The sequence below is a fragment of the Gracilinanus agilis genome, chromosome 3 (genome assembly GCF_016433145.1).
Source record: "Gracilinanus agilis isolate LMUSP501 chromosome 3, AgileGrace, whole genome shotgun sequence".
Classification (NCBI taxonomy): Eukaryota; Metazoa; Chordata; class Mammalia; order Didelphimorphia; family Didelphidae; genus Gracilinanus; species Gracilinanus agilis.
The window spans coordinates 16,107,959-16,134,868 of record NC_058132.1 but is presented as its reverse complement, the minus strand read 5'-3'; the positions used below and the strand labels follow the sequence as shown (position 1 = coordinate 16,134,868).

Below are 26,910 nucleotides of genomic sequence, written 5' to 3'. Positions count from 1 at the left end.
CGGACCAGGCTGGCAGACTCATCAGCAGCTGTGGCAGTAGTCTAGGCTAGAGGTGATGAGCACTTTCCCTAATTTGGCTGGGTTCCTGGAATGCCTGTCTTGATCAGTTTTTGAATGGTTTCTATTTCTATCTCCATCTCCTTGTTCTGTTGTCTCCATTTTCCATCACTCTCTAATAGAATGTTAGGTCCTTGAGGGCAGAGTCTATTTCTATTATCTTTGTAACCCCCATACCAGGTTTTGTGACTGGTCAATGAATAAATGCTGAATGACTGGCCCTTGGCTCTCCTGGTCTCTCCCTTCACCTTAGAAGACTTTTCCTAAGCACTTGAGGCCACTAGGTGCTGCAAAGGTCAACAGTTCTGGGTCTGGAAAGAGTTTTAAATCTCGCCCCAGACATCTACTAGGTGTGTGATCTTGATAAATCACTCAAGATCTGTTTGCCTCAGTTTCTTTCTCTGTAAAAAATAAAGAGATGAAAAATGGCACTGTCCCTGTTCTCAAGGAATTTATAATCCATCATAAAAGGGAAAGGGATTTGGGGGGGGGGTGTTCAAGAAGAGATTCAGAAATCAGGCTTAGAGATGGGAGGTTCTGGATTCAGATTTATCTTAGAAATTTTCTAGCTGTGTGACATTGGGCAAATTATTTCAACCCTATTGCCTAGCCCTCGCTACTCTTCTTTCTTAAGACTAATACATAATATTGATCCCAAGATGGAAGGGAACGGTTTAAAAAAAAAAAAAAAAAAGAAGAGATTTAAAATACTTAGGAAAACCAGTATGTTTAGAGGAGGTCAGGAAGGCTGGAATGCCTGAGCTGGACTTTAAGTGAAGAGGAAGGGACATCTTCTGTCATCTCTGTTAGGCATTATACTAAGTGCTGGAGACATAGAATCTAAAGTGAAATGGTCCCAAGGAGCCTACATTTTAATGTTGATCTGGCATGAATCTAGATTTGTGGCTACAGGTAACTATCAAGCACCTACTATGTGCTAAGCACTTTACAGATATCTTTTTATCCTCAGGACAACCCTGGGAGGAAGGTACTATTCAGTCTCCCATTTTAAAGTTGAGAAAACTGAGGCAGATGGGTTAAGTGACTTATCCAAGGTCACACAGCTAAGCAGCGTCTCATACTGGACATTTAAACTCAGATCTTCCTGATTCCAAACCTCTCTAGTACAAGATAGTTTAGTAGGGGACACTAGTAGCTGGGGATAGTCATAAGGATGATAATAGGGAACAGGGGAATCATCTAATTGTGTTCATGGCTTAGTAAAGGAAGGAGCAGAATGTAGATTGTTTCTCCTTAACAACCTACTTTTATGAAACCCCAAACTGACTCTTGTCCCATGAGAACTTGCCTCCTGGAAAACTCCCTGTCTAACTCTAGTCCCAGACTAAACAGGTCATCAGGCACCCATTGAGCACCCAGAAAGGAGAGGCCCTGTAGTCAAATGTATCTAGGTGGCTCCCAGGTACCCTAACCTTTGGTTATTGCCTCTCCCAGGCATTTTAGAGGGTGGCTAGTGCAGGTCCCAAGAGAGTGAAAGAGGATAAGCCTTCTGGGGTTCCGTGGAAGACCCAAGACTGAGGTTCTGGGCTTCTGCTCAGAGTAATCTTTCCATCTCCATTAAAGACCCCCATCCTAACTACTTTGGTAGTTCTGTGCTTTTTAGGCTCACATTCCCATTAATGAATTCTTCTTAGACTCTCCATTTTGAGGAAGAGTCTCAGAGCAGCCATTCTTCCCTGGAAGATAAGCTTCTTGAGGTCAGGCAAAGGTGATCTTCTTGCTGGTATTTATATCTCCAACACTTTGCCCAGTCTGATGTGCTAAGCACTTAACCTTTATTGCCTCACCTCCAACAAGTCTGGAGTGGTAGGTTGGAGCCAGATTGAATGCCAGGTTGAAGAGTTTGTATTTTATCTCAGAATGATAGGGAGAGGGCCAGCTAGGTAGCTCAGCAGATGGAGAGCCCAGCCTAGAGATGGGAGGCCCTGAGTTTAAATTTGGGCTCATTATGACCTCACAGGAGATAGAAAACATTACAAGATATAAAACGAGTAATTTTGAAAGGTTTTGTACAAACAAAATCATTGCAACCAAGACTAGAAGGAAAGCAATGAAATGGGAAAAAATTTATAACGTTTTCTGACGAAGGTCATATTTCTCAAAAATATAAAGAACTAAGTCAAATTTATAAGAATACAAATCACTCCCCAATTGACAAATGGTCAAAGGATATGAATAGGCAGTTTTTGGATGAAGAAATCAAAGCTATCAATAACCATATGAAAAAATATTCTAAATCCCTCTTGATTAGAGAAATGCAAATCAAAACTGGTCTCAGTCTCTGTGTGGCCTTGGGCAAGTCATTTAACTTCCATAGCCTAGCCCTTACTACTCTTCTCCTTTGGAACTGTAGGAGTAAAAAGGAATACTCTAGATAATTTTAAATTAAAGGATTTACTAAAAAGTGACAGGAAAAGGGATTCCTTCAGTTAAGTGAGCAGAGCACAGAGCCAGATACTCAGACCTGCCACACATTAACCAAAGCAAAGCTCAAGCTCCCAAGAAAGAGCCCCGAAGTGTGGGTCTCAGCCAAATGTATCTCCCAAGCCCCTGTAGGTCAAATGAAGATGTACTTAAAAAGGATGCTGGGAAAATGTAGCTCAGGTGTGGCAAATTTTCCACCTGCACAGAACCGATAAGGAAGGTAAGGGTTTTAAAAAAGAAAGAACAATAGGGAGACTGTGGAAGTTTATGTTTTACATCTCCTTTACTGACCCTTCCTCATACTCTGATTTTCAGCTGCCCCGATCCTTAAGAAACTAAACACTCCAACACACCCAGGATAGAGCCTTTCCTTACACACAGTAGGATAAGAGTAGATGTAACTTTCTTGGTCTAGGACACTCTTGACCACCTTCTCTACAACCCATAACAGTGATGAGAGTCAAGTGGCAGCCTGCCTCCATGGCTTAGCACTATGTGTCAGAGACAGGACTTGAACCAAGGTCTTCCTGACTTCCAGGCCGGTTCTCTCCATCATCCTATACTTCCTCTGCAGAGCCCTAAACACTGGGTTAATGGATTTGAATTCTAATTGGCCGCCATTTCTGCCCACTAGAGGGCAACAAGTTCATGTGTGACCCAAACTCTGCTCCGACCTCCTCCTTAGCTAAAATTCTGGAGTCCCAGAACTGGAAGGTTCTGGAGAGGGCATCTAATTCAACTCATCCCTCAACAGGAATATTTTGGATGACATTCTTGACTTCAACTCCATTCTAAGCCTCATCCCAAACCATTGCCACTAACCCCCGGCCCGTTTTCAGCCATCAACTCATTCCCAAAGATCTTATCTGTTCTTGACTTTTCATAGTCTTTATCAGGCCAAACCTTTAAAAGATTAGACTTGGATGGCTCTCCTAGCCCTATAGTCACCCCCTTTTCTACCTGTATCAGTAGATACCTGGGTATACCAAGAATGCCCTAGAGGAGAAAGATGTCGTTGTAAATGGATGAGGAGAAAGTAGCTGGTATGGGATAGGGGAGGGCAGAAGAGAGGTGATGAAGGGCATGGGAAGGGAGGAGGAGGAAGCCGGAAAGGGTTGGGAAGGGGGAAGAAGGAAGAGGCGGTGGTTTTAGGGAAGAGTGGGTGGCTCTGGGGAAAGGGCTGGGTGGAGTTTGGAGTTCAAGTGTGGGGGTGGATGGGGCAGGATTAGGGTTAGGTAGGGCTGAGGTCAGGGCTGAGGTAAGGGTCAGCTGCCAGGGTGGGTCAGGGATAGGGTGACAATGGAGAGTAGAATCACATTGTTGGGGTTACTCTTGAGGGGGCAGGGAATTTGGGGAAAAATTAGAATTTGGAAGGTTTTCTCCTAATCCTAACACTGGTTGGAGTCAATAATGGATTTGTAGTTAAGTTGCGATTGGATATGGTAGTGAGGGTCAGGGAGGGGTATGACACTTGATTTAGGGTTAGGGTTGAGATTTTCGAGAGATTTGGATTGCTTTGGGGATTGTATAGGGGATGGAAATTGGAATTAGGGATGAGACTGAGGATGAGCGATGGGAGGGGGTTGACTATGGGGATAGCTATTTAGTTGAAGTTGAAAAGGTGATGAGGATGTGTCTGGGCTTGGAATTGGGAAAGGAGATGGGAATGGGGATGGAGTTGGGAACTGAAACAGAATTTGAAGATGGCTTGGTGTTTGTAATAGGAAGAGGGATATGGATCTGGGATTGGGAATGTGGAAGTGGATGGAGGTGGGAATGTGTAGTGAGCCCCCTAATCTCCAAATTTCTCTCCTGAATCAGTGTCCTGAGGTTCACCCAGCCCAAGGGGCCCTCAGGCTGAGGCAGGGTTCTGAACTGGGTCCCAGCAAGTCTGGGAAACTCCACCCCCTGGGGTGCCCAGCCCAGGTTGTGGGCCCTCTGTGGGGCTGGCAATGAGGATTAATGAGGGGGTGGAGGGGGAGGACAAGGATAAGGAAGGAGTTGCAGACTCATGGGGGAGGGAGATCATGGGTTAAAAGCTTCAGAACAAGGTGGCCGACAAAGGAGGCTGAAGCTAGAAGGAGAACAAGGGGTCCCAAAGGTATTGGGGGAGCTGTGGGGAGCCTTGGGAGAGGGATAAGAGAATGATGGAGGAGTGGACATGGGAGATTAGAAAGGAGAGCAGAGGGTTGAGGAAGGGAGTTGAAGGGAGATGGGGAAAAGGCAAAGAAGGGAAGGAGAAAAAGGAGAGAGAAGGAATAACAAGAGACCAGTAAAGAGGGAGATGGGAGAAGAGAGGAAGATAGGATCAAAGGGGAAGAGATGTGGAGTGGAGAGGAAGAAGCAGGAGAAAAGGAGGACTAGGAAACTGTTTGGAGGGAGTGAAGAGGACCTGAGGAAGAAGGGAAGATGACAGAGGAGAAAGAGAGGAAAGAGAAAATGGGGGTGTGGGGAGGACTCAAAAAGTGCCCCAGCCTGGCTGGGGAAGGGGGATACAGAGAAAATGGTTGGGATTGGTCAGGGGACACATTTCATAGAGCCGTGGTGATGGGGGGCGGGTAGGAGGTGATCTGAAAAGAGATGAGTGGATGGATCCCAGGCTCCGAAGCTGCTTCTTACTCTAATATTCCAGGAGGAAGGGCTGGGCATGACAGGCAGCTGAGTGTCCCCCCTCCTTCCTCTCCCCCAACCTCCAGCTCCAACAACATTTTCCTGGCCCAACTCCCATCCCTCGGTGCCATGTGGCTGGTGCCCCTGGCCCTGGTCCTGGCCTCGTCACACGGTAAGAATGCAGCGGGGGTGAGGTCAAGTCAGGGCCCATGGGGCCAGGCCCAGGAGGGGGTGTGGGAATTAGGACCTCTGGCCCCATCTCCCCTCCACTGCCCGGGAGCTACTGGAGCCAGGAGGAGAGGGGCGGGGGCTGGCTGAAGGTGCAGCAGCTGTCTCAGTATGACCTGGTTTATCCTCACCCCGCCTATCTCCAGGTTCTGCATGTGCCCTTCTCCTGACACCCTCCCCAGCTCCTCCTGGATTATACTCTGCCCTCAACCCCAGGATCCCCTCAAAACCTCCAACTGTCTTCCTGACCCCTTGTAAAATCCCACCTTATACCTCCAATCCTACCCTCGCTCTAAACCTCTTCCTTTCCAATTCCCTAGGCTAACGCCTCCTAACTCCTGTCCCTCTTTCTCTGCTCCTCAAACGCGCCTTAGTCCAATGCCTCAGAATCCTTCTGATACCTCCGCCAACCTCCTTTGTCTCCCAGAACGGACACAACTATTCTCTCCCGCCCCCATCCACCAAAGCTTCCCCTTTTTGAAGGTCTAGTTTTTCTGCGTTTTCTCCTTTGATTTCACAAATCCTCCTCCCGCCGAGCTCCACTCTACTCCACCAATCTGGTCCTGCCCTCTAATCCATCTCCTTCCGATTCCCAGGTTCGCCCTCCCTTCCTGACACCTCCCTTTGAGATTCAGATTTCATCCGGACATTCCTCCTCTGAGCCTTGACCCGATCCCATACTTTCCCTTTCCAACCTGTTCCCTTCTCCTGACTCCCAAACTCTTTCCTGCCCTCCCCCAGACCTACCTGCCCAGACTCTTAAAAATGTATAATGAAAGAATTTATTAATCACCTACTGGGTACAAGACGTGGTGCCTCTATGAACCACTCCTCTCCCAATAAGACTATCTGGAGGGATCCCTGCCCCCCCCCACCCCTTCCTTCCCATCTTTCTTCCCTCCTCCTCCCCCTTTGACCTAACCTTAATGGATATCTCTCCTGCTGCCCAGCCATTTCCCAGGAGATCTCCAAGATTATCAACAGCTCTAATGGCACCCAGGGTGCCCTGCCTGGAGTCAAGGAATGCATCCCCCATTCCCAGCCGTGGCAGGCGGTTCTGCTTGTGAATAAACGGCTGCTCTGTGGGGGCATCCTTATTCACCCCAGCTGGGTGCTGACTGCAGCTCACTGCCAGAAGAAGTATGTGCCATGTGGCTGGGGCTGGCCATGGGCTTGGGGATGGGAAGGACATAGGGATAAAGATAGGGTTGGGGATGATAATGGAGAAGGGATAAGGAAGGGAATGGGGTGGAGATCAGAATGGGGTGGCTATGGAGAGGGGGATGAAGAATTGGTTAGGCTTACCTCATTAATTACCTCCTTATTGTCTGCAGCAAGTATACAGTGTTCCTGGGGAAACATGCCTTGGGTTACAGTGAGGCAGGGGAGCAAGTCCGAAGGGTCACCTGTTCTGTCCCCCACCCACTCTACCGGAGCAGCCCAACCCATCAAAGTCATGACCATGATATTATGCTCCTGCATCTACAGAAGCCAGCCCAGCTCAATAACCACGTTCAGGTCCTTCCCTTACCCTCCCAGGAATACTTGCCTCCTGGCACCTGCTGTACAGTGTCTGGCTGGGGCACCACCACCAGCCCTCAGGGTATGTTTTCCTCTCTTGGCTTTTTTTTTTTTTTAATGAGCCCAGCTCATAAAGGGTCAAAGGCATAAAAAATGTGGGGCAAGGGACGAGGATTGAATTTCTAATGTAGAAACATTCTTTTATCCTTTCCCTTCTATCTTAGTGTCTCTTTTCATTACCATGCATTTGTCTCAAACTTCAGCTGTCTCCCCCATTGTTCCCCATCCCTCCCAAACTTCTCTTTCCCATTCTTATCTTCCCAGCTCTAGCCATCTCTTTCCATCCTCCTTCAGTTCTCTAAATCTCTCTCCAACTTGCCTGTATCTTCATTCATTCCATTTCTCCCTATCTTATTTCTCTCAATCTTCTCACTTCCTCATCTTTCCTTTCCTCCAGTTGTTTCTCCATATCCCTTATCACATCTTAAATAAAAGCTTTTCTCTGCTCTTTCCAAATCCTCCATCTCTCCCCAATTTTTATTTATCCCTTTCATCATTCTCCCTTTTTTGCCATCTCTTCCCATCTCCACCTATTTCATCTCTTCCCTAAATCCTTTCCATTTTCTTTTACCTCTCCCATCTCCCTCTATCTAGCTTTTCCATATTTTCTTATTCATTCTTTCCCATCTTTCCCCAATACCCTTTCTCTCCCCCATGTTTGCCTTTCCTCTTTCTAATATATCCTTGGCTTCTACCTTTCCCTGTCCCTTTCTCTCACTATATGCCCCATATTTTCCATCTAAACCAATTCTTTTAAACAGTTCACTCCCCATTTTCTTTCTTCTCCCTATCTCCCCACCTTCCACACATACCTAATATCATTGTTTCCTTCCATCTATCCCTGATTTCCACATATCTCTTCATCTTTAATTCTTTCCCCAATTTCTCCCCATCTCCTCTCAGCTTTTTCTATCTTCCTATTCTTCACCTTTTCTCTCTGTCTTCCTTCATTTCCCCATCTCCTTCTGCCCCTGATATCCTTTCTTCCCTCAGTTTCCCATCTCCCTCTATCTTCACCATATCTCTAAACTCCATTTCCTTCCTTTACCTTATCTCTTTCTCTCAAGTGCTCTCCATATCCAAATTCTTTTCATATCCCATCTTTCTTCATCACATTCCTTCCCTCTCATCTCCCTTTATCCTCCATTTCCCTTCATCTCTCTCACTGCCTCCTATTTCTTATTTTTTCCATCTCCTACTTACTTCTATCTCTCCATCCTCCCATATTTCCCTGTCCTCCCATCTCCCACGTCTCTCCAATATCTAACAATGCTTTACCCCACCTCATGTCTCCCACTTCCTTCAACCTCTCCTATCTCTTCCTTTCTAGTTATGGAAATGATAGTTTTCTTTGATGTTTTGAAAGTCAGTCAGCCTGGAGAAAGCATCAGCTTATTCTACTTGGACAGACATAACAGAATTATATGCAATGGGTAGAAACTGCAAAAAGCGTTGCCTTAGATTTGATACAGGAAAACTTAATGATGTTGTTGTTCAGTCATTTTCAGTTGTATCCAACTTTTCATGGCTCCTTTTGGGGTTTTCTTGGCAAAACTGGACTGGTTTGTTGCTTCCTTCTCCAACTCATTTTACAGATAAGGAAATTGATGCCAAAAGGGTTGACTTGCCCAGGGTCAAACAGCTAGTATGTGTCTAAGATTGTTTTTGAACTTATGAAGATGAGAATCTTCCTGATTCTGAGTCCACTGTGATTTCTAGCTTCCCAGTCTCAATAATGAGAGCTATCTAAAAGTGGAATGAATGGGCATCTTCAGGAGGTAGTGGGATCCCCTTTCCCCTTCCACAGAGGTTTATAAGCAAAGACTGGGTGGCAATTCGTTGTATGGGCTGTGGAGAAGATTCTTGCCTGGGTACAAGTTAGACTAGATGGTTTCTAAGGTATCTTTCACATGTTAACTTCTATCACTCTTCCAACTCTCCACATCACCCTCATCTCCCCACTTCCCCATCTCTCTACATCCTCTCCATATCACTATATCTCCCCTATCTCCCTCACTTCCTTCTAGTTCCCCATGTTCCCATCTTCCTTTATTTAGCTCCCTTCCTCTTCATCCCGTTTCTTTCTACCTTCTTTTTCCCTTCATCTGCCTCACCTTTTTTCTCTCCTTGTATCTTTTTAGCTCCCCCATCTCCTCTAGTTGTCCTCCCTCCCTACTTCTTCCCTTTCTTATTTCCCCATTCTTCTTATCTCTATCCCTCTCCCTTATTCTTTCCTCCTCCCCATTTCTTTATGTTTACTATCTCTTCCATTGCCAGCCTTTTCCTTTCTCTTCCCTCTCTCCAGCTCTCTATCCCATGGAAAGTCAAGAGATCCTTCTTATCTCTCTACAGTGAATTACCCCAAAACTCTACAGTGTGCTGAAATTCAACTGCGTTCAGATGAGGAATGTCATCAGAGCTACCCAGGGAAGATCACACCCAACATGCTGTGTGCTGGATCCCCAGAGGGTGGCAAAGACTCTTGTGAGGTGAGACAGAGCCATGGGAAAAGCAGACACAGGTACAGAGGAGAGAGAGAGAGAGAGAGAGAGAGAGAGAGAGAGAGAGAGAGATCCTGGGAGTTCATGATCTGTGTGTCTCACAGAATCTAGAATGTTAGAGCTAGAAAGGGCGTTAGAAATGATTTCATGCAACCCTCATTGCACAGAGGAAGGAATCGAAGCCCAGTTACATGAAATAACTATCTTTTGTTTTAGGTCATGCTGGTGGTAAGTGGACGAGTTCCTTTCCTCCCTTACATCTAAGAGAAGGAAGGTGGTAGATACAGAGTTATTTAAAAAGACAGAGGAGAGAAAGATGAAAGATAGAGAAAAGGGAGACAAAAGTAAGACAAAAACGATCAATGTGCAAACATGGAGGCAGCTAGGTGGCTCAGTGGATACTTCCTGGCTGTGTGACTCTGGGCAAGTCACTTAGCCTTCATTGCTTAGCCCTTACCACTTTTCTGCCTGAAAACCAATACGAAATATTGACAGAATAAGACAGGAGGGAAGGTTTGGGATTTTTTAGTTTAAAAAAAGTTTTTTAAATTAATTACATGTAATAGCAAACATTTCCAAAGTTACATGATCCAAACTGTCTCCCTACCTCCTTTCTTCCCCATTCCCAGAGCTGGCAAGCAATTTGATCTGGGTTATACATGTATTATCATGCAAAACATGTTTCCATATTATTCATTTTTGTATGTGAACAATCCTATAAAACCCAAACCCCAAAATATAAACCCAAATAAACAAGTGAAAAATCATATGCTTTCATCTGCACTGGGACTCCAAACAGTTCTTTCTCTTTGTCATAAATCAGAAGGGAAGGTTTTTTAAAAAAATGTGCAAAAATATAGATTTATTTATAGATAGACATAGGAAGACACAGAAACAGTCATTGAGCCAGAGAAGAGAGAGAGAGAAAAAGACAGGAAGAGACTAGAGAGAGGCAGAAAGACATCCATCTGGATAAAGAGAGCTTAAACAATTTGCAGAGAAAGTGAGGGACACGTGGAGGCAAAGACAGAGATTTACAGAGAAATAAATACAGATTTTGAGAAAGAGTAGAGACAGAGAGAGAAGAGGAGGAAGGACAAAGAAGTCAGAGTGGAGGAATAGAAAGCAAGCTAGAAATCAACAACATGAGGATTGCAGAAAGGTAGAAATTGAGGTAGGTGATGCATGGGATAGAGCACCTAGCTTGGAGTCAGGAAGACCTGAATTCAGATCTCACCTTGGGCACTTACTAGTTGTGTGACCATGGTCAAGTCACTTAACTCTGTTTGCCTCAGTTTCCTCATCTGTAAAATGAGCTGGAGAAGGAAATAGCAAATCAGTCCAGGATTTCTGCTAAGAAATCTTTCTTTCTTCCTTCCTTCCTTCTCTCTTTTCTTTCTTTTTTCTTTCTTTTTTCTTTCTTTTCTTTCTTTTTTCTTTCTTTCTTTCTTTCTTTCTTTCTTTCTTTCTTTCTTTCTTTCTTTCTTTCTTTCTTTCTTTCTTTTTCTCTCTCTCTTTCTCTCTCTCTCTCTCTTTCTTTCCTTCCTTCCTTTCTTTCTTCCTTCCTTCCTTCCTTTCTTTCTTCCTTTCTTTCTTCCTTTCTCTTCCTTTATTTTTCTCTCTCTCTCTTTTTCTCTCCTTGTTTCTTTGTTTCTGTTTGTTTCCTTGTTTTTGCTTGTTTGTTTCTTCCTTTCTTTCCTTTTTTGACCTTATCCTTATTCCCAACTTGACACCCCCACCTCCACCCCTTGAGAAAACAAAAAGAAAAAAAAAACAAGCTGTTGTAATATAAGATTTAAATTAATATCCAACACTTCAAGAATTATATTTTATGAAGTTTATTAATAATCACTTCAAGTAGAAGGAATAAAAAGGAAATAGAAGTAAAAAAATAAAGCTAATTATTTAACAAAATTAAGACCATGTAACTAAGTTCTCCTTGCCTGTTTAAAAAGCCTGCTCCACCAAAGCTGCAACAGGAAGAGAAGAGAGTGAGACGGGGCTACACCAAATTTATTTCCTCCCTACCTCAACACATAAAGTGAGGAGAGTGGGGTGCTGGGAATTGTAGTTCCAGGGTAAAGAAATTAATTACACAGTAACAAATCTGCATAGTTGAGCATAATAATAAATAACAAATATTTATCAAGCACCTGCTATGTGCCAGGCACTGTGATAAGTGCCAGGAACACAAAAAAGAGGAAAAAACAGGTTTCCCTTAAGAAACTTACAATAATTCCAGGTATTTTTATGGGAAAGAGTAAAAATGAGAAGTTTCCATGTTAGTAGATATTATTTTTAAAGTCCTGGTGACCTTCAGATTGAAGGTGTCAAATATACTTTAGGAAATATCTCATTGATCTTTGTTTCATAGTTTGAGAAATTGAAGGCCAAAGATTTAAGCGATTGGGCCAAGGTCATGCAGAATGTAAGGAAGAGAGCCAAAATTCAAGCCCAGGTCTTCTGGGTCCAAAAGAGCCCTTTCCATGAAACCACACTATTTCTAAACACTCACTCACCCCTCCTTTCATCTGGCTTAATTGCTGGGTCCAAGTTTCATGACCTCCACTTCCTAGGGATGTAGTTTGGGACATTGGGATTATTCCTCCAAAGGAGCTTCTCCAAATCTCCTTGTGCCGAAAGAGATTGCCCTATGCGGGTCTATCCAGCATCTTCCTTAGAAGGGCAGATGGTGGGGTCCCTTCCTACAGATTGCAGTCCACCAGAAGGGGACCATGTCAGCTTAGATCTCATTATCTACTACTCTTCTGTGATATTACTTCAGTGCTGAAGTAATGATGAGAACACAAACCACAATATGTAGGTGTTGACTATATGAGATTTCCACACTGTAAGGGTGGTTTCTTTATAGACAGAAGGGGAACAAAGAAATTGAGAGAGGGCTTATGGGATGGGACATGGGAAAGGAGAAAGGCCTGTTAGACAGCATGGTGATTACATGATAGGGTTTCTGGGACCACCCTGCCTTTTTCTACTGCTTAAATACCTTCCCCCCCCCCCCCAACTGTCTCTACCTTTCTCTGCCTTTGTCTCCATCTACCTCTCTTAGTGAAGATCTCTCTTTTCTTCTATTTCTACTACTATCATGGTGCTTCTTTCTCCATGTTCTATTTCTGCCCTAATATCTTGATTCAAGATTTTGTCATTCAGTCATTTCACTTGTGTCTAAATCTTTGTGACCCTATTTGGGATTTTCTTGGCAAAGATGCTGTTATTGTTTGCCATTTCCTTCTCCTGATCTTTTTACAGATGAGGAAACTAAGGCCAACAGGGTTAAGTGACTTGCCCAGGATCACACAGCTAGTAAGAATCTGAGGTCAGATTTAAACTCAGGAAGATAAGTCTTCCTGACTCTCTAGGCCCAGGACTCCATCTACTGAACCAACTAGCTACCCCTAGTTCAAGATATCTCACCTTAATTCCCTCTAACTTTCTTTCTCTTACACCTTTCTGTGTATCTCTCTGCCTCTATTTCTACCACTCTCTGTGTCTTTCTTCCTGAGCTGAAGGTGGCTTTGTCATCAAGTTTGTGTCTCTCTTTCTTTCCAGGGTGACTCAGGGGGCCCCCTGGTCTGTAACGGGATTCTGCAAGGTGTGATCTCCTGGGGGGACTTCCCATGTGGTCAGCCTAACCGGCCAGGTGTCTACACTCGTGTTTCCCGCTATGTGGATTGGATCCAGAATGTAATCAAGACCAGGGATCCATGGAGGAAGAAGGGAATGGAATAAAGTCAAAAGTCTTGAGATCCACTGAGCCACTTCATTCCTCCCACAGGCTCTGTCTGCCTTTCTCTAGCTATTCTATGACACCCAAATATCCTGAATTCCCAAGAGACAATGTTCTGGTTTGTTCTGGATCTGTTCCAGGCCTTTCAAAAATTCTGACATTGTGGATTCATTACTGACTGTCTAAAATCTAAGGACAATTTTCTGTGTCCATTCTTGAGATTCTGGACCCTCAAGGTAGAAAGTTTCCTGCCTATTCCTGACATTCTAAGTCCCTCTCATCTTATTGTCTCTGGTCCTGATATTCCAAACCCCAAAGATTCTCCATTTACATTCACAAATTGTGACAAGAGGCTGCAGTGGGCAGCTCTAGTCCTGTGCCAAGAGCTCGAGAAGAGACAAAGTTTAGACAAGAGATGAGTCCTGTCCTCTTGGTGATGAGGAGAGGGGAGGGACTCAACTCAAGCTTAGAGGAGTCTAATACATCATGTGAGAATTTGAATCCTGCCCCAGACACTAACTGGTTGTGTGAACTGAGGCTTGCACTCAGTCTGTATGTCTCAGATTTCTCATCTGTAAAATGGGGATAATGATAGCACTTATTTGTCAGGTTCATTGTGAAGATCAGGTGAGATAATATATGTCTAGATGCTTTACAAACCATGCAACACTACCTCAATGCTATTATTATTATAGAAGCAGAAAGGGAAGGGCTTTGAGAGTTCCCTTAAGACAAAGATGGTCCTAGCCCAGGAGTGGCTAAGGAAGCTTACTAGAAGAGGTACATAGGAATTGAGCAGTGATTCAAAGAGCAGAAAAGCAGTCAGGCACAGATAATGGTCTTAAAAGAGGTTTGGAGGCAGGAATTTATATTAAGGGGGAAGAGACCAGCCTGGGTGGAATATAGGAATCTAGCTTCATAGCTCTAAGATTAGAAAGACCTCGAGAAACCATCTGGTACAATCCTTTTGTTTTATAGGTGAAGAAACTGAGGCCTAGGGATGTTAGGTGACTTGTCCACAGTCACACAGGGAGTAAGTGATAGAGATGGAATTTGAACCCAGGTCTTCTGATTCTAAACTCAATGCTGATTCCATTCTGAATAACATACAAGTGGAGAAAGCATATGATACAAGGCTTGGTTGACAAAGGTTTTGCAGAGTGGCACTGAATTGTTGAGAGCTTTGAATTCCAGGCAAAGAAGATAGACTGACAGTAGGGATGACTTCAGAGTTTGGAGCATGAGTAACGATTGCCTGTAGAAGAGGGGTGTGTTTTCTCCCTTATCCCATAGTCTCCAGTGTTCAGATCCAGGATACAAGAGATATGGAGATAACAGGAGTCAATGTTTCTGACAGGGCTGGATTCATCAGGCCTGTAAATCTCAGACTAGTTAGTGTGGTCTTTGAATCATCACCCACAAGATTCCAAGGTACAGCTGACCCAATGCCACATTAACAATGCTGGGTACAGAGAATGATGGAAATGTGGAATACCAGAGCTCGAAGTGATGTGAGAGCAGAGAATACAAACTGTCAGAACTGGATAAGGCATTAGTATATGGGGTTAGATCTGGGAGGTCCTGTAGGACAGAGAACAGCAGAGCTGGGAATGACCTTAGAATATTGAATGTCAAGAACTGGGAGAGGCTTTAGATGATGGAATGTCAGAACTGGGAGGACCTCAGAACATGGAATGTCAGAACTGGGAAGGGTCTTAAAATAGAGGATTTTCAAGGTGGGAGGGAAGTTCTCACTGAGAACATCAGGAGCTGAAAGATACTTTAGAACATGGAATGTCAGAGTTTAGAGGTCCCTTAGAACCAAGAATATAAGAGCTGAGAGAATGGGAGACCTGGGAGGGCCCTTAGAGAAAAATAAGAACTTGAAAGTCCCTTAGAGATCATCTAATCCAACCTTTTCAGTTTTCAAGGAAATAAAGTTAGTCCCAGAGAGGAGAAGGGACTTATTCCAGATCAAACAGAATTAGTAAAGCACAATATTGACCACAGGATTTTGAACTCCTAATCCAGAGCTCTTTTCCTTCATGACATTCTAGTTCTAGACTATAGCTTCTAGGTCTTATTTGGTTTTATACTTTCCTCGATTCCTTGCTAAATTGTGGGAAGCCTAGTTATGGATTTGTTGACAATAAAAGAGGCGTTTCTAATATGGAACTAAAACCACTGAAGGCATGAACATCCAAAGGTGAACATTCCACTTGATATCTGAGCAGAAATCTGTTCTGCAATATCCTGACAAGTAGTCATTCAATCTTTCCTGGAAGATTTCCATTGAGGGAGAATTTAAGACCTCCAGAGTAAGCCCATTCTCCTTTGGGATAGTTTCATTGTGAAGTTTCCCTTCACATTCAGCCTAGAGTTTCCTTTAAATTCTAGTCATACTTCTAGTTCTATTCCCTGGGGTCAAACAAGACAAGTCTAACCTCTCTTCAACATGTTGTTCAGTCATTATTCAGTCACATCCAAGTCTTTGTAATCACATCTTGGGTTTTCTGGCAAAGATACTGGGTGGTTCGACATTTCCTTTTATAGCTCATTTTACAGATGAGGAAACTAAGGCAAATAGAGTTAAATGATTTGCCCAGGGTCACACAGCTAGTAAGTGTCTAAAGCCAGATTTGAACTCAGGAAGGGGAGTCTTCCAAATTCCAAGATATTGTTCTATCTACTGCACCACCTAGCTGCCTTATGGCAGCACTTCAAATACTTGAAAAGGGTGGTTACATTTTCTCTGAATCTTCTTATAGGTTGTATATCCCAGTTCCTTCAACCTAACCTCATATGACCTCTTTTCCAGTGTTCTCCTTGACTTCTTCATCTTTCTTTAACATTCTCCTACTTCTTAACACACCATTCTAAAGCATAGTGCCCAGAGCTGGATTTGGAACAGTGGATGTGACTGGAAAGGAGGAGGGATTGTCACCTCTCTCATTCTGTTAATTTTGCTTCTATAATGCAACCCAATCTTGTGTTAGCTCTTGTTGTCTATGTAGCATTATTGACTCACGTTGAACTTGTATTCCATTATTTCTGCATGTGCAATTGGTTTTCCTTGTGCAGTAATAAAACTTTTGCTCTTTCCAAAGTTTCCCTGTTGCATGGCATACTGAAAAAGCATACTGAGAGTTTGTATAGATATTTGCACTTTTACCATCAGCTAGAAGACATGCTTATTTCAATGCCACTAACTTTCCTCCCTGAGCACTAATATTTCCAGGTAATGAGCCAAACCACAGTCTCAAATTCTGTGACCACTGCAGCACCAATACATCTAATACCATTACACAAATATGAAAAACCATCAGTGAACAAAACCAAGTTTGGATTTTCAATAGGAGTGTCTTTCAAATCCATCCTAGGCATGCCCACCAAATCAACTACTTCCACACACTCATGTAATGGTTCACCATTCTTTAACAAATCAGGAAGAAGATGTAGTGGATTCTGTTAAGAGACAATGGGTAACACCAGGAATAAGTACTATTGCAAATAGAATCTATAGTACTTGTTCTATTTGCTAAAAAATTCAATCAAGGTGCATTCAGAAAGAAAGGTGTAGGTGATAGACCTTTGGCATACTGCCCATTTGAGATTGCAAATAGATTATATAAACATACCAAAAGTTTTGCCCTTGTGATTGTTGATAGGTTAACAAAGTGGCCTGAAGCATTTCCATCTACTACAAATACAGCTAGCTTTGTGATGAAAAGGTTGCTAGAGAAATTGTTCCTTGATTTGGTGTTCCAATTACCAAAGTTTTGGATAATGATCTCATTTTACTCAAGAGATTCTGAAAAGAGTCTATGAGAATCTACGAATAACACCTAAGTTTCATGTTCCTTATCATCCATAAAGTTCAGGTCAAGTGGAGCATTTGAAAAGGGGACTCAAGACTATGGTGGAGAAACTTTGTGTTGAAACTCATTTAAAATGGACAGATATTCTTCCCATAGCTTTGTTTTTCCTGTGTACAAGACCTAGAGCAGATTTGCATGTATGAAATGTTCTTTGGACATGCTCCATTGCAGGCTAAAACTTGTAAGACTGTCTATACATCTCTCTTGAAGGGAGATTGTCAAATTGCTTCATATTTTGTTGCTTTACAACAAAGGCTTAGAGAATTGCATGATATGGGAGTATTAAGCCAATCTGGTCCATTGGATTATTCTCTCCATAATTTTCAACCAGGTGATACGGTATATGTGAAAAATTTTGCCATAACATCGGCTACACAAGCAAGTTGGGTTGGTCCTTATACTATTGTGTAAATTTCACCTTCATCAGTGAAAGTATTAGGAAAAGATTCTTGGTTTCATTGCTCTCATGTAAAATTAGCTCATAGTGTAAGAGGGGAAAGGGGTTTTTTGGGTTCAATATATTAAAATATGGTCTCCAGAGGATCGAACAATTATCAATCCTCAATTAAGAATAATCTCAAGTCAAAATTGGCTTTATGAAAGTTTTATTTACAATTGAGAAGAGAGAGGAAATAAGGAAATAAGAATCTAACACAGTAGGTAAATTACTATAATCCTCTAATTAATCCAGGTAGATCTAATTAACCCTTAGCCGAGAGTCAGAGGGCCAGAGGCCTGGAGGTTAATGAAGCAAAGCTTCATTCACAGAGTCTATTAAAGGGAAGTTCCTTAAGAGAAGTTCAGGAAGATTCAGTCTTTAAACTCACCACGTGGACTTCTAAAGAAGATATTGAAAGCAATCTCACCAAGGTCTCAGCATATCAGCCAGCACTCCTCCACAGACCAGAAGATCTCCTTCATCAAATGCCCTCTTCACCAGAAGCTCCTTTCACTCACTCAATTCCCTTTTTTAAAGGGGTCACTTATGCATCACTTCCTGTGCCTTCCCCTATTTTTTGTATCCAATCACAACAGACGCTTCTCTTAGGACACCTAGGGGACAGTCAGTTGATTCTGATTCATCATCCACTATAGCACATGTGGGTTATGGACCTCCCAGAATTGGAGGTGCTCTCACCTTTGGTGATTAAATCTAAAGATGGGCAGTGTAGACTTAATCTAGTTATCACACTAGAATTAATGAAAATGTGGATATAGTAGAGATAGAAGAAGGAGAAATTGTAGCAGCAGAAGAAGAGTTGGAGAATAGCTGTGAAATGGAAAGCTGAGATTTCATCAGTCAAATTGAGTTTGCATTCAAAAAGATCAGTAAAGAGAGGACCATTCCTGTGGAAGAGAAGATTCCTGTGGAAGAGGAGGATCCAGAGACAACAGAGGAACTTGTGCAGAGACTGAAGGATTTGTAGCTGATGAGCAGATAGAGACTTTAAAGAAGATTTCCAATGAAGAGGATCAGATGATTGATGGACTAATGTTTGTAAGAATTTGTGTAATGTAACATAGCATATTTTCATATTACAATGCATTCAATAGTACATATTACTGCCATGGACTTTAGAGAAGAAGAGGTTTCTTCAGATAAGATGAGAAGATGGAGGATCTGAAGTTTTGGTAGGTATGTTGCATACAACAGAAACATAACATAGCATAGCACAACATAATACAACATAAACATGGTTAGGATACATTCATTCAAGTAGTTAATCAATGAATGGTTACTTGTTATAGGGTTTAGTTATATAGGAGTATCCATGTAGATAAATGGATACTGTTTAGATTTTAGGTAGGTTAGAACAGTAGTAGAATACGTAGATAGGTTAGTTTTTAGGAGAATTCATTAAGATAGGATGTACGAGTTCAGATGTTTTGTTTTTATGATATTAGGAAGTATATAGGGCTGTAGTTAGATAGATTAGAGTTTAGGGCTGCTAAGTTAAGGTAAGGTAGTAAATTACATTACAACATACATTACAACACACACCACAACATTCATTACACATTACACATCACACATATATGTAAATTGTGTGAATTATATAGTTAGGGTTGATAAAATTGTATTATATTTTATGTATATGTGTATATATACATAAATATATATGTAATATGCATGCACATATATATGTAATATGCATGTAAATATTGGGTGTATATGCATAATGCACGTGTATGTATTGTATGTATATGCATGTAGAAATTATGCATGTAGTTCTATGTAACAGTTTCAGTTTTGTGTAATAGTGACAAGCTTTTAGTTTAGAATAGGATTGTTTTGAATTTTCATCTACTTTTGAATGTATTTTGCATAAGTAAGTTTGATGGATTGGTTTGATTTTTTGTAAAAACTTATGCAATATTGTGTTTATTGTACTTTTTCTAAATTTTCTAAGTTTTCTATTTAATGTATTACAATAGTTTTGATAGGATTTTTTCCTGTATTAGTTTATAAGAATAGTATTTTATGACTTACTGTTTTACATGAAGTTTGGATTTGTATTTCTATTTTGATGTTTTCTTTGATTGTTTGCTTTATATTTTGAACTTTGTAACTGTTCATTGTATATTTTTTCCCTTTTCCTTTCCTTTGCTAAAATCCCTAAAGTCAGGTAGAGTTAGATAGGATAAGATTAGTGAGCATAGATTATTTATTATTTTGGATAAGAATTTTGGTTGAGGTGGGATATAAGTTTGTTGGTGCACAGATGCCAAAACATTGGTTTCAACACTATTTTGGCATTGTGTAAAGGGGAGGGGGAACTGTTATAAGTAAGAGAGTTTATAGAATGTGAGGTTGGTCTACAAGGGAGAGTGACAGGAAAATAAAGATTCTGGAATGTTGGAAGTAGGGGTCAGACAGTTAACTGAGGTTTTTGAGCTGGGTCTTTTTCTGGTTTGACTTAGAGAGATTGGCTGTTTTCCTTGGTGGCTGTACTATCTTAATTTCCCATCCTACCTGCTTACCTGCTACTTGCTGTGATCTACTAAGTTCTTGGTGTGATACTGAAACATCTAGACCATCTATCTGTGAGATCAAGTCTGGGGTCCTTGTGGATCCAAGATCTCTCCCTGGTTCCTGATAACCTGCCATAGACCACTACTTTATTACCATCAAAGGGGGGTTGGTTTAGTGTAGGCTTATCTAGTTTAGGGACTGGGATCTATTAGACAGGGAGATCAGTGAAGGAATCAAACTCTGTGAAGACTTGCTGATGAGACATTTAGATCTGGTGGGGGTTTAGGTAGCTGATTTAGTGTTAGGGTTACCCAACAATTCCATTTTACTTTTACCTGTTAAAATAAATATAACATCCATCCCTTTTACTAAGTGGTCTGCTTGCATTATCTCAGTGTCAGGCTCTGCCTGTACTGGGCTGTATTGGCCTTCCCAACCAGCTAATCTTCTGATACTGACCCTATCTGAACCATCTGGTCCCATCCCCTAAATCACCCTCTTACACTATACAGAAGCCTGGTGATGAAGGTAGTTGGAGTGATATTATCCCCATTAAACAGATGAGGAAACTGAGTCAGAGAGGTAGTGTGGCTTGTTCAATGTCACCCAGCTGCTAAACAGTGGGGCTGGGCTTCAAGTCCATATCTAATATAAAGTCTTAAAGCAAGAGAGTGGTTTTTTATTTTCTCTCTCTCTTCCCTGGCCCTTAGGCTAATGCCTTCCTTCTTTTTTTAATGATATCTGTCATTTTTATCAGAGTAAGAAGCTATTAGAAGGAACTTTCTCTACCAGTCCTGATTAGCAGCTTCTTTGAAATTTATGGTCTTCAAGAGCTGCCTGCAGACAATGAAAAACTGAATGTTTTGCCCAGTGTCACACAACTAGTATGTAGTATCAGAGACAAATCTTGAACCTGTGAGAAAATTGAAGGGATTAGGGCAGCAAGTAGTTAATCATGGGAATTGAGTGAACCACATTGACTCCAACTTGTGACTTGGTTCTGGAGCTAGCTCAGTTCTTTTCCTATTCAATTATGGATCTAGTCCAAATTCTGTTTTGTGAGAAAATCTTACTCAGTTATGAGAATTGGGAGAAAATCTTATTGTAATTGTTTGAACGTCTGTGTTCTATATGGCTGGGAAAATGGACTACCTGTACCTGCAATTTATAGACCTTTAACCAAGGATCTAGGTTATATTGACCGGAAATATTCAGATCCTGAGATTGAGGTAAGGAATTTTCTCATAATTATCTGTTCCAAGAAACCCATATGTCTTATCTGAAAATGAGCCCCATGTGGATCAGTTATTGTTTCCACATTTCTTTGATTGTTTACAGGTCCTTGGGGAGGAGTGGGTCACCTCTTTTCCTGAATTCAGGGAATTACATTTGTTTACTCTCCCCCTCCCAATTTGGAAAATCTCTAATCTTCATCCAATTAGAAATCAGATTACTTAATGTTGTATCATTTCCTTTTAATTAATTGGTCTTACTTGATGGTCTTTGATGTGTAAAAGCCTGTCTCCTCCTTGATCTGGCAGGGTCCAGCCCTAAGCTGAGGAAGGACCCTGGTCCTGATTTGTTAGGCAATTGGCATGCATTGTTTAATAAATAGATCTGCTCAGAAGATGGAACCTTGTTTCCTCAGGCATTTCATCTTTTACTCATTACAAACCCAATTCTTCCTCACTCTAAGGCTAGACCTATTTCTTCTTTACCATAATGCCTCTGGGACAAGAGAGTTGATTCTTTTATCTCCAAGTCCAGTACCCTTTTCAATGTGTCTGGCAATAGATAAAAGACAGGGAAATGTATGGGGACAGATGTGTCTTTGGGGCCACAAGAGAGGACTGAAGACAGTTTTATCTCCATTTCTGCAAAGTGATTGGCAAAATGTACCATGATGTCCATCTTGACAGAATGAAAAATACAGTAATTATTATTGCTAATAATAGTTAACACCTAAAGGACCACAGGAGGCACTTAATAAATATTTATTGATTGACTTGAAGGTTTACAAAGTTTGCAAACACATTATTTTATTTGATCTTCCCAACAGGCTTGTGACATAGGTGTCATTATTATCCCCATTTTACAGATGAAAGAACTGAAGCTGAGAGTGTTTAAGTGTCTTACCTAAGGCCATAGAATGAGTAAATGTCCCAGGTTGAATTTGATCCCAGATACGCCTGACTCGCACTCTCTGTCCATCCTGCCCACTGTCACCTAGCTACCCTGAAAGTTGTTGTCCTTCGTACTGGAAGAGGACCAGAATGACATAATCAATGATATCTTTTGACTTGGGTATGAACTAAAGTGAAGCCAAGGTACACAAAGCCATCATTCTCACTCTGTCTTCCAGAATTGTCCAAGTCCAGTGGCCAGACAAAAGTCAGGACAACCAGCAATGGCCCAGGATTCAGTGGAGGACCTTGGTGTCTTCTATGTAGGACCCATGATGGTAAACCTGTGACACATGTGTCACACGTAGCCATTTTCAAAGACACATGCCTGCATGTGGCCGCATACGGAGAAGTATGGGGCTGCATGCCGAGGATGAAACATTTGCTGTTGTATAGTGTAGACATTGTGCACTATAGATGACAATTCCACCTATATTAATTTACCTATTTAATACAGTTATATATTACAATTATACATTTTTGTTATTTAAACTATAAATATCACAAAATTATGGCTTTTTTCTCAAAGTGACACACCACCCAAGTTATGCTCGTTTTTTTGGTGAATTTTGACACACCAAGCTCAAAAGGTTGCCCATCACTACTCTAGCTGCTTTAGTCACCTTTACAGTTTGGGGAACAAATTGTTCTTATCTGCCCCTTCTGCCGAGGGAAGTCTTCATATGCCTGGGGTAGACACCCCCCTAACACTGATGGGTCTGGGGTCTATTGATCTCCCTCAGCCTGGTGTGTAGCCTTTTTGACACGATGGTTTTTACCTGCTATACATGCTACATCTTCTTGGATCTGGTGAGAAATGGTGAAAGATGGACACCTAAAGTGGATGAGCAACCTTGAAAAAGACTTGGCAGGGCTTCACACTCCATATATCCAGAAGAGACTCTTGTTGGAGAACAGTAGAGCCAATGGGACTTTTGGCAATAAGTATGACCCATTTGCAGTCAGTCACATACAGTCAGTGAGTTTCTTTTCCTCTGAGAAGGGAATTTTAGGGGGGCAAAGAAAGTTTCTTCATTAACAAATTGGAAGTTATCCAAAGGATGGATGAAGAAGGGCCTTAGACTCATGCCTCATGAAGAGCAACTCAAAAATCTTTGGAGGCTTAGCCTAGAGAGGAAAAGACTTGGGATACGTTCAAGGGTCTCAAGGGGAAACCATATCAAAGAAAGAATAGACATGTTCTTGTTTAAAAGGAGGGAATGGAGAGACCAAGTTCTGTTCAATCTCTGGGAGAATGTCTTAAAAATTGGCGGCAGCCTCAAGTGACATGGGCTGCCTGAGGAAGGAGTGGGTTCCCCATCACTGGAGGCCTTTGGGTGGAGTTGTGATGAACCTTTGTCAGAAGGGACTCCTGTTTTGATACAGGTTAGACTAGCTGGTCTCCTAGGCCCCTTCCAGTTCTGAATGAAATCCAGGATTCTATGATTCAGGGAAAGCTCCAAGGATTGCCTTCTTCACCAAGGACAACTCCCTGCAGCATTTCCTCATGCCTTTGCCATCATGAAGCTGGGAGGGGTGATGTTTCAGAAGACAGAGGGATCAGGCAGGCAGTCATAGGATCCGAGATTTAGAGATGGAAGGAAACTGAGAGGCTGTTGGGTTCAACCTCTTATTTGATAGATGGGGAAACTGAGGCAGAGGGGCTAAATGTCTTGCCCTGTGCCATTAAACTAGTAAATATCTTGGGTAGGATTTGAACCCAGGCTGGTTTAGTGGCCTGCCCGGAGAGCTGGAAAGAGCCTTGACATGGAAAGGTTTTGTAATATTGACTCTTCACCCTCCCTACTGATCTCTGTCCAGCCAACCTCTTCCTCTTCTCCAAGGCACTCACAACAGTAACTGTTGACTTTTAGAAAGCACTTGGAGGATCATGGGTACTTTCTTTCCTTTGGACCTTCGGCCATTCTGCCAGGTAGATGGACCAGATATTGCTATTCCTCATTGAAAACAAAACAAAACGACTAAATTTGTATTGATGGTTTGGTTCATCAGTGTGGGCGTCCTCCTTTCTCTTCCTGGAGAGCCATCCCTTTAAATGAAGAATAAAAAAAGGAGGAGAAAAAAAAATTTCAACAAAACTACCCAATGTATTAAAGATTGACTTATTGCCGCATTTTACAGATGACTTGCTGGTTAGTTGTGCCCTCCTCTTCCTGACCTCTTATGGGGTTTTCTTGGCAAAGATAACGGAGTGGTGTGCTATTTCCAGTTCACTTTACACATGAGGAAACTGAGGCAAACAGGGCTAAATGACTTGTCCAGGGTCATGCAGCTAGTATTAGCTTTCTAAGACTGGTCTTCCTGACGCCAGGCCTGGCACTCTATCTACTGCTCTCCTAGCTGCCCCCATTACAGATGGGTACACTGAGGCAAAGGGAATCACTCAAGGTCATAGACAAAGTTAGTGGTGTATGAGTTGGCATTCAAATGTAGACCTTCTGCCCTCAGGTCTCGTACTCTTTTCCCTAGACTAGGCAGCCCCTGAAGGCTCTCATCTGTGATATGCTCCCTATGGGGATAAAGCTAAAAAGGGGTTTCTCCCCTCCCTCGCTTTCCCCAGGGGTTATAATCTAATGGAGGAATATAGAGTATGCACAAGTAATTATGATACAAGGAAGAATGTGTAAAAGAATAGGAAAAAGAACTGGGGAATTTTGAAGGAAAAAAAGATCCCTTCCTTCTGGGAAATTAGATTAAATCCAGGAAGCCTTCTTGAAGGAAGTGCCACCCAAGTTGAGCCTAAATCCCTTATTGTTGCTATTCAGTCACTCAGTTGTGTCTGACTCTTCATGACTCCAAAGATCACAGCACACCCATGCTGTCCATGGGGTTTTCCCGGCAAAGATAGTGACACGTTTTGCCATTTTTCTCCCCCAGCAGATTAAGGTGCAGAGGTTAAGCGATTTACCCAAGGTCACATAGCTAGTTCAGCTAAGGCTGGATTTGAACTCAGGTCCTCCTGACTCCAAGTCCAGTGTTCTATCTACTGAGCTACCTAGCCATCTCTAGCTTCCTTCAAGTCCAGCTAAGAGAGCACATTTGGTCCTTTTCTGATTCCTTCAGTTCCTTTTTCCTGTTGAAACCATCTTACCTTACTCTGAATTTGTTTACTGATGTGCCTGCGCCATTCCTCCCTAGGCAGTGAGCTACCTGAGGACAGGGTCCTTTCCCTTGGGTCTCTGTATATCCCCAGCACAGTCCCTGCCATAGTAGGCTCACTGAATTGAGGTGATGGATGGGAGGAATATCACCAGGCAAAGAGAAGACCATTGTTGGCAAGGAGGCTGGTTTGACAAAGAACACAACGTTGGCAGGAGAGAGGACGAAGCTGGGGGCATGAGGTGCTTGGCGCTAGTTGATGTGGCCAGGAGGGCTCAGGAGGGGACAGACTGAGGAGGTCCTGGAGTACTCAATCTGGAATTTGTCTTTTATCCAATAGACAGACAGTAGGGAGCCACAGAAGGTTTTTCAGCAAGGAGCTTCCACCCTCAGACATGGGTATTATTATTAGGAAGATCCTTTGGGTAGCAGGACAAAGATTGCTTAGCAGTCAAGAGGCCAGTTTGAGGGCTCTTACCCTAGTTTAGGTGAGAAGCTCTGCCAATGGATGGGAAAGGGCAAGATGGATGTCTGGGTGATACTTTGCCACTGATTAGACATGGGAGGTAAGGCAAGTAGGAGTCAGAGATAACACCCGTTTCCCCCCAGAGTCCAATGCTTTCTAATTCCCAAGGGACATCCTCATCCAGTATCTCCTCTAATCCTCACCACAGCTCTGTGAGGTCAGTTGGACATGGGTGCATTACTTCTGTTTTGCAAACTGAGGCACAAGGAGGGCAGATTACTCACTCAAGGTCATACTTCAAGTAAGAAACTGAGCTAGAACTCATTCTAGGTCCCTTGATGACTTGCTCAAGCCCTTGCTCAGAAGGGTACACAAAGATCCTTAATAACTTTCCAGTGGGCAAGGGTGGGAGGATTGAGGGACCACCTTCTCTCCCTCTGACCAGGCCAGTCTTGAACTGTTTCTTCCGGGCACACATCCCTGTCTTTATCTCTGTCACTCTCTGTTTCTCTGCTTGGGTTTCTGTCCTATAATCTCCTAATGATCTCTACCTGAACTCCTGTTTCAGTGTGAAAGATAGGTGATAATAATAATAATAATAACAATAATAATAATAACTAACATCTACATGGTGTTTACTGTGTGTGCTTTACAATTATTACAATATTTGTTCCTCATAACGACCCTGGGAGATAGGTGCTAGTATTTATCCCCATTTTACAGATGTAGCATCTGAGGCAAACAGAACTGCCCAAGGTCACACAGCTAGTAAGTGTCTGAGGCTGGATTTTTTATCTCCGGTCTTCCTGAGTTCAAAGGAACTCAGGAAAAGTCCTACTCACCAGGTCTGGTGTTCTACCCACTGTGCCACCAGCTATAAGAATCGGGTGATCTGAATTTGAATCTGTTCTGCCACTAACTGACTCACTGAGGGATCTTGGGCAAGTCACCTTCCTTTACTGAGCCTCAGTCTCTCTATTTGTAAAATGAGGAAATTGAATTAAACTGTCTTCAAGGATTTCTGGCTTTAATATTTTGTGGGTCTATAATACAGAGATGGACAGAGAAAAATGAGAAAGAGAGAGAGAGAGAGAGAGAGAGAGAGAGAGAGAGAGAGAG

At 42.4% G+C, this 26,910-nt stretch overlaps 1 protein-coding gene across 1 annotated transcript; it reads left to right on the top strand.

The window, feature by feature from the left end:
- The first annotated feature begins 5,241 nt into the window (after positions 1–5,241).
- On the top strand, positions 5,242–13,172 carry KLK13 (kallikrein related peptidase 13). Its single transcript, XM_044671029.1, has 5 exons — positions 5,242–5,284; positions 6,291–6,480; positions 6,675–6,943; positions 9,274–9,410; positions 12,993–13,172. Exons 1-5 carry the CDS (start codon positions 5,242–5,244, stop codon positions 13,170–13,172), a joined length of 819 nt encoding a protein of 272 aa, XP_044526964.1.
- The last annotated feature ends 13,738 nt before the right edge of the window (positions 13,173–26,910 follow it).

Excerpts from the sequence above, each read along its gene's own strand:
- KLK13 (XM_044671029.1), top strand. The coding sequence starts at position 5,242 with ATGTGGCTGGTGCCCCTGGCCCTGGTCCTGGCCTCGTCACACG. Across the intron at positions 6,944-9,273 it reads CACCACCACCAGCCCTCAGG|TGAATTACCCCAAAACTCTA; the intron begins GTATGTTTTCCT and ends ATCTCTCTACAG. Across the intron at positions 9,411-12,992 it reads GTGGCAAAGACTCTTGTGAG|GGTGACTCAGGGGGCCCCCT; the intron begins GTGAGACAGAGC and ends CTTTCTTTCCAG.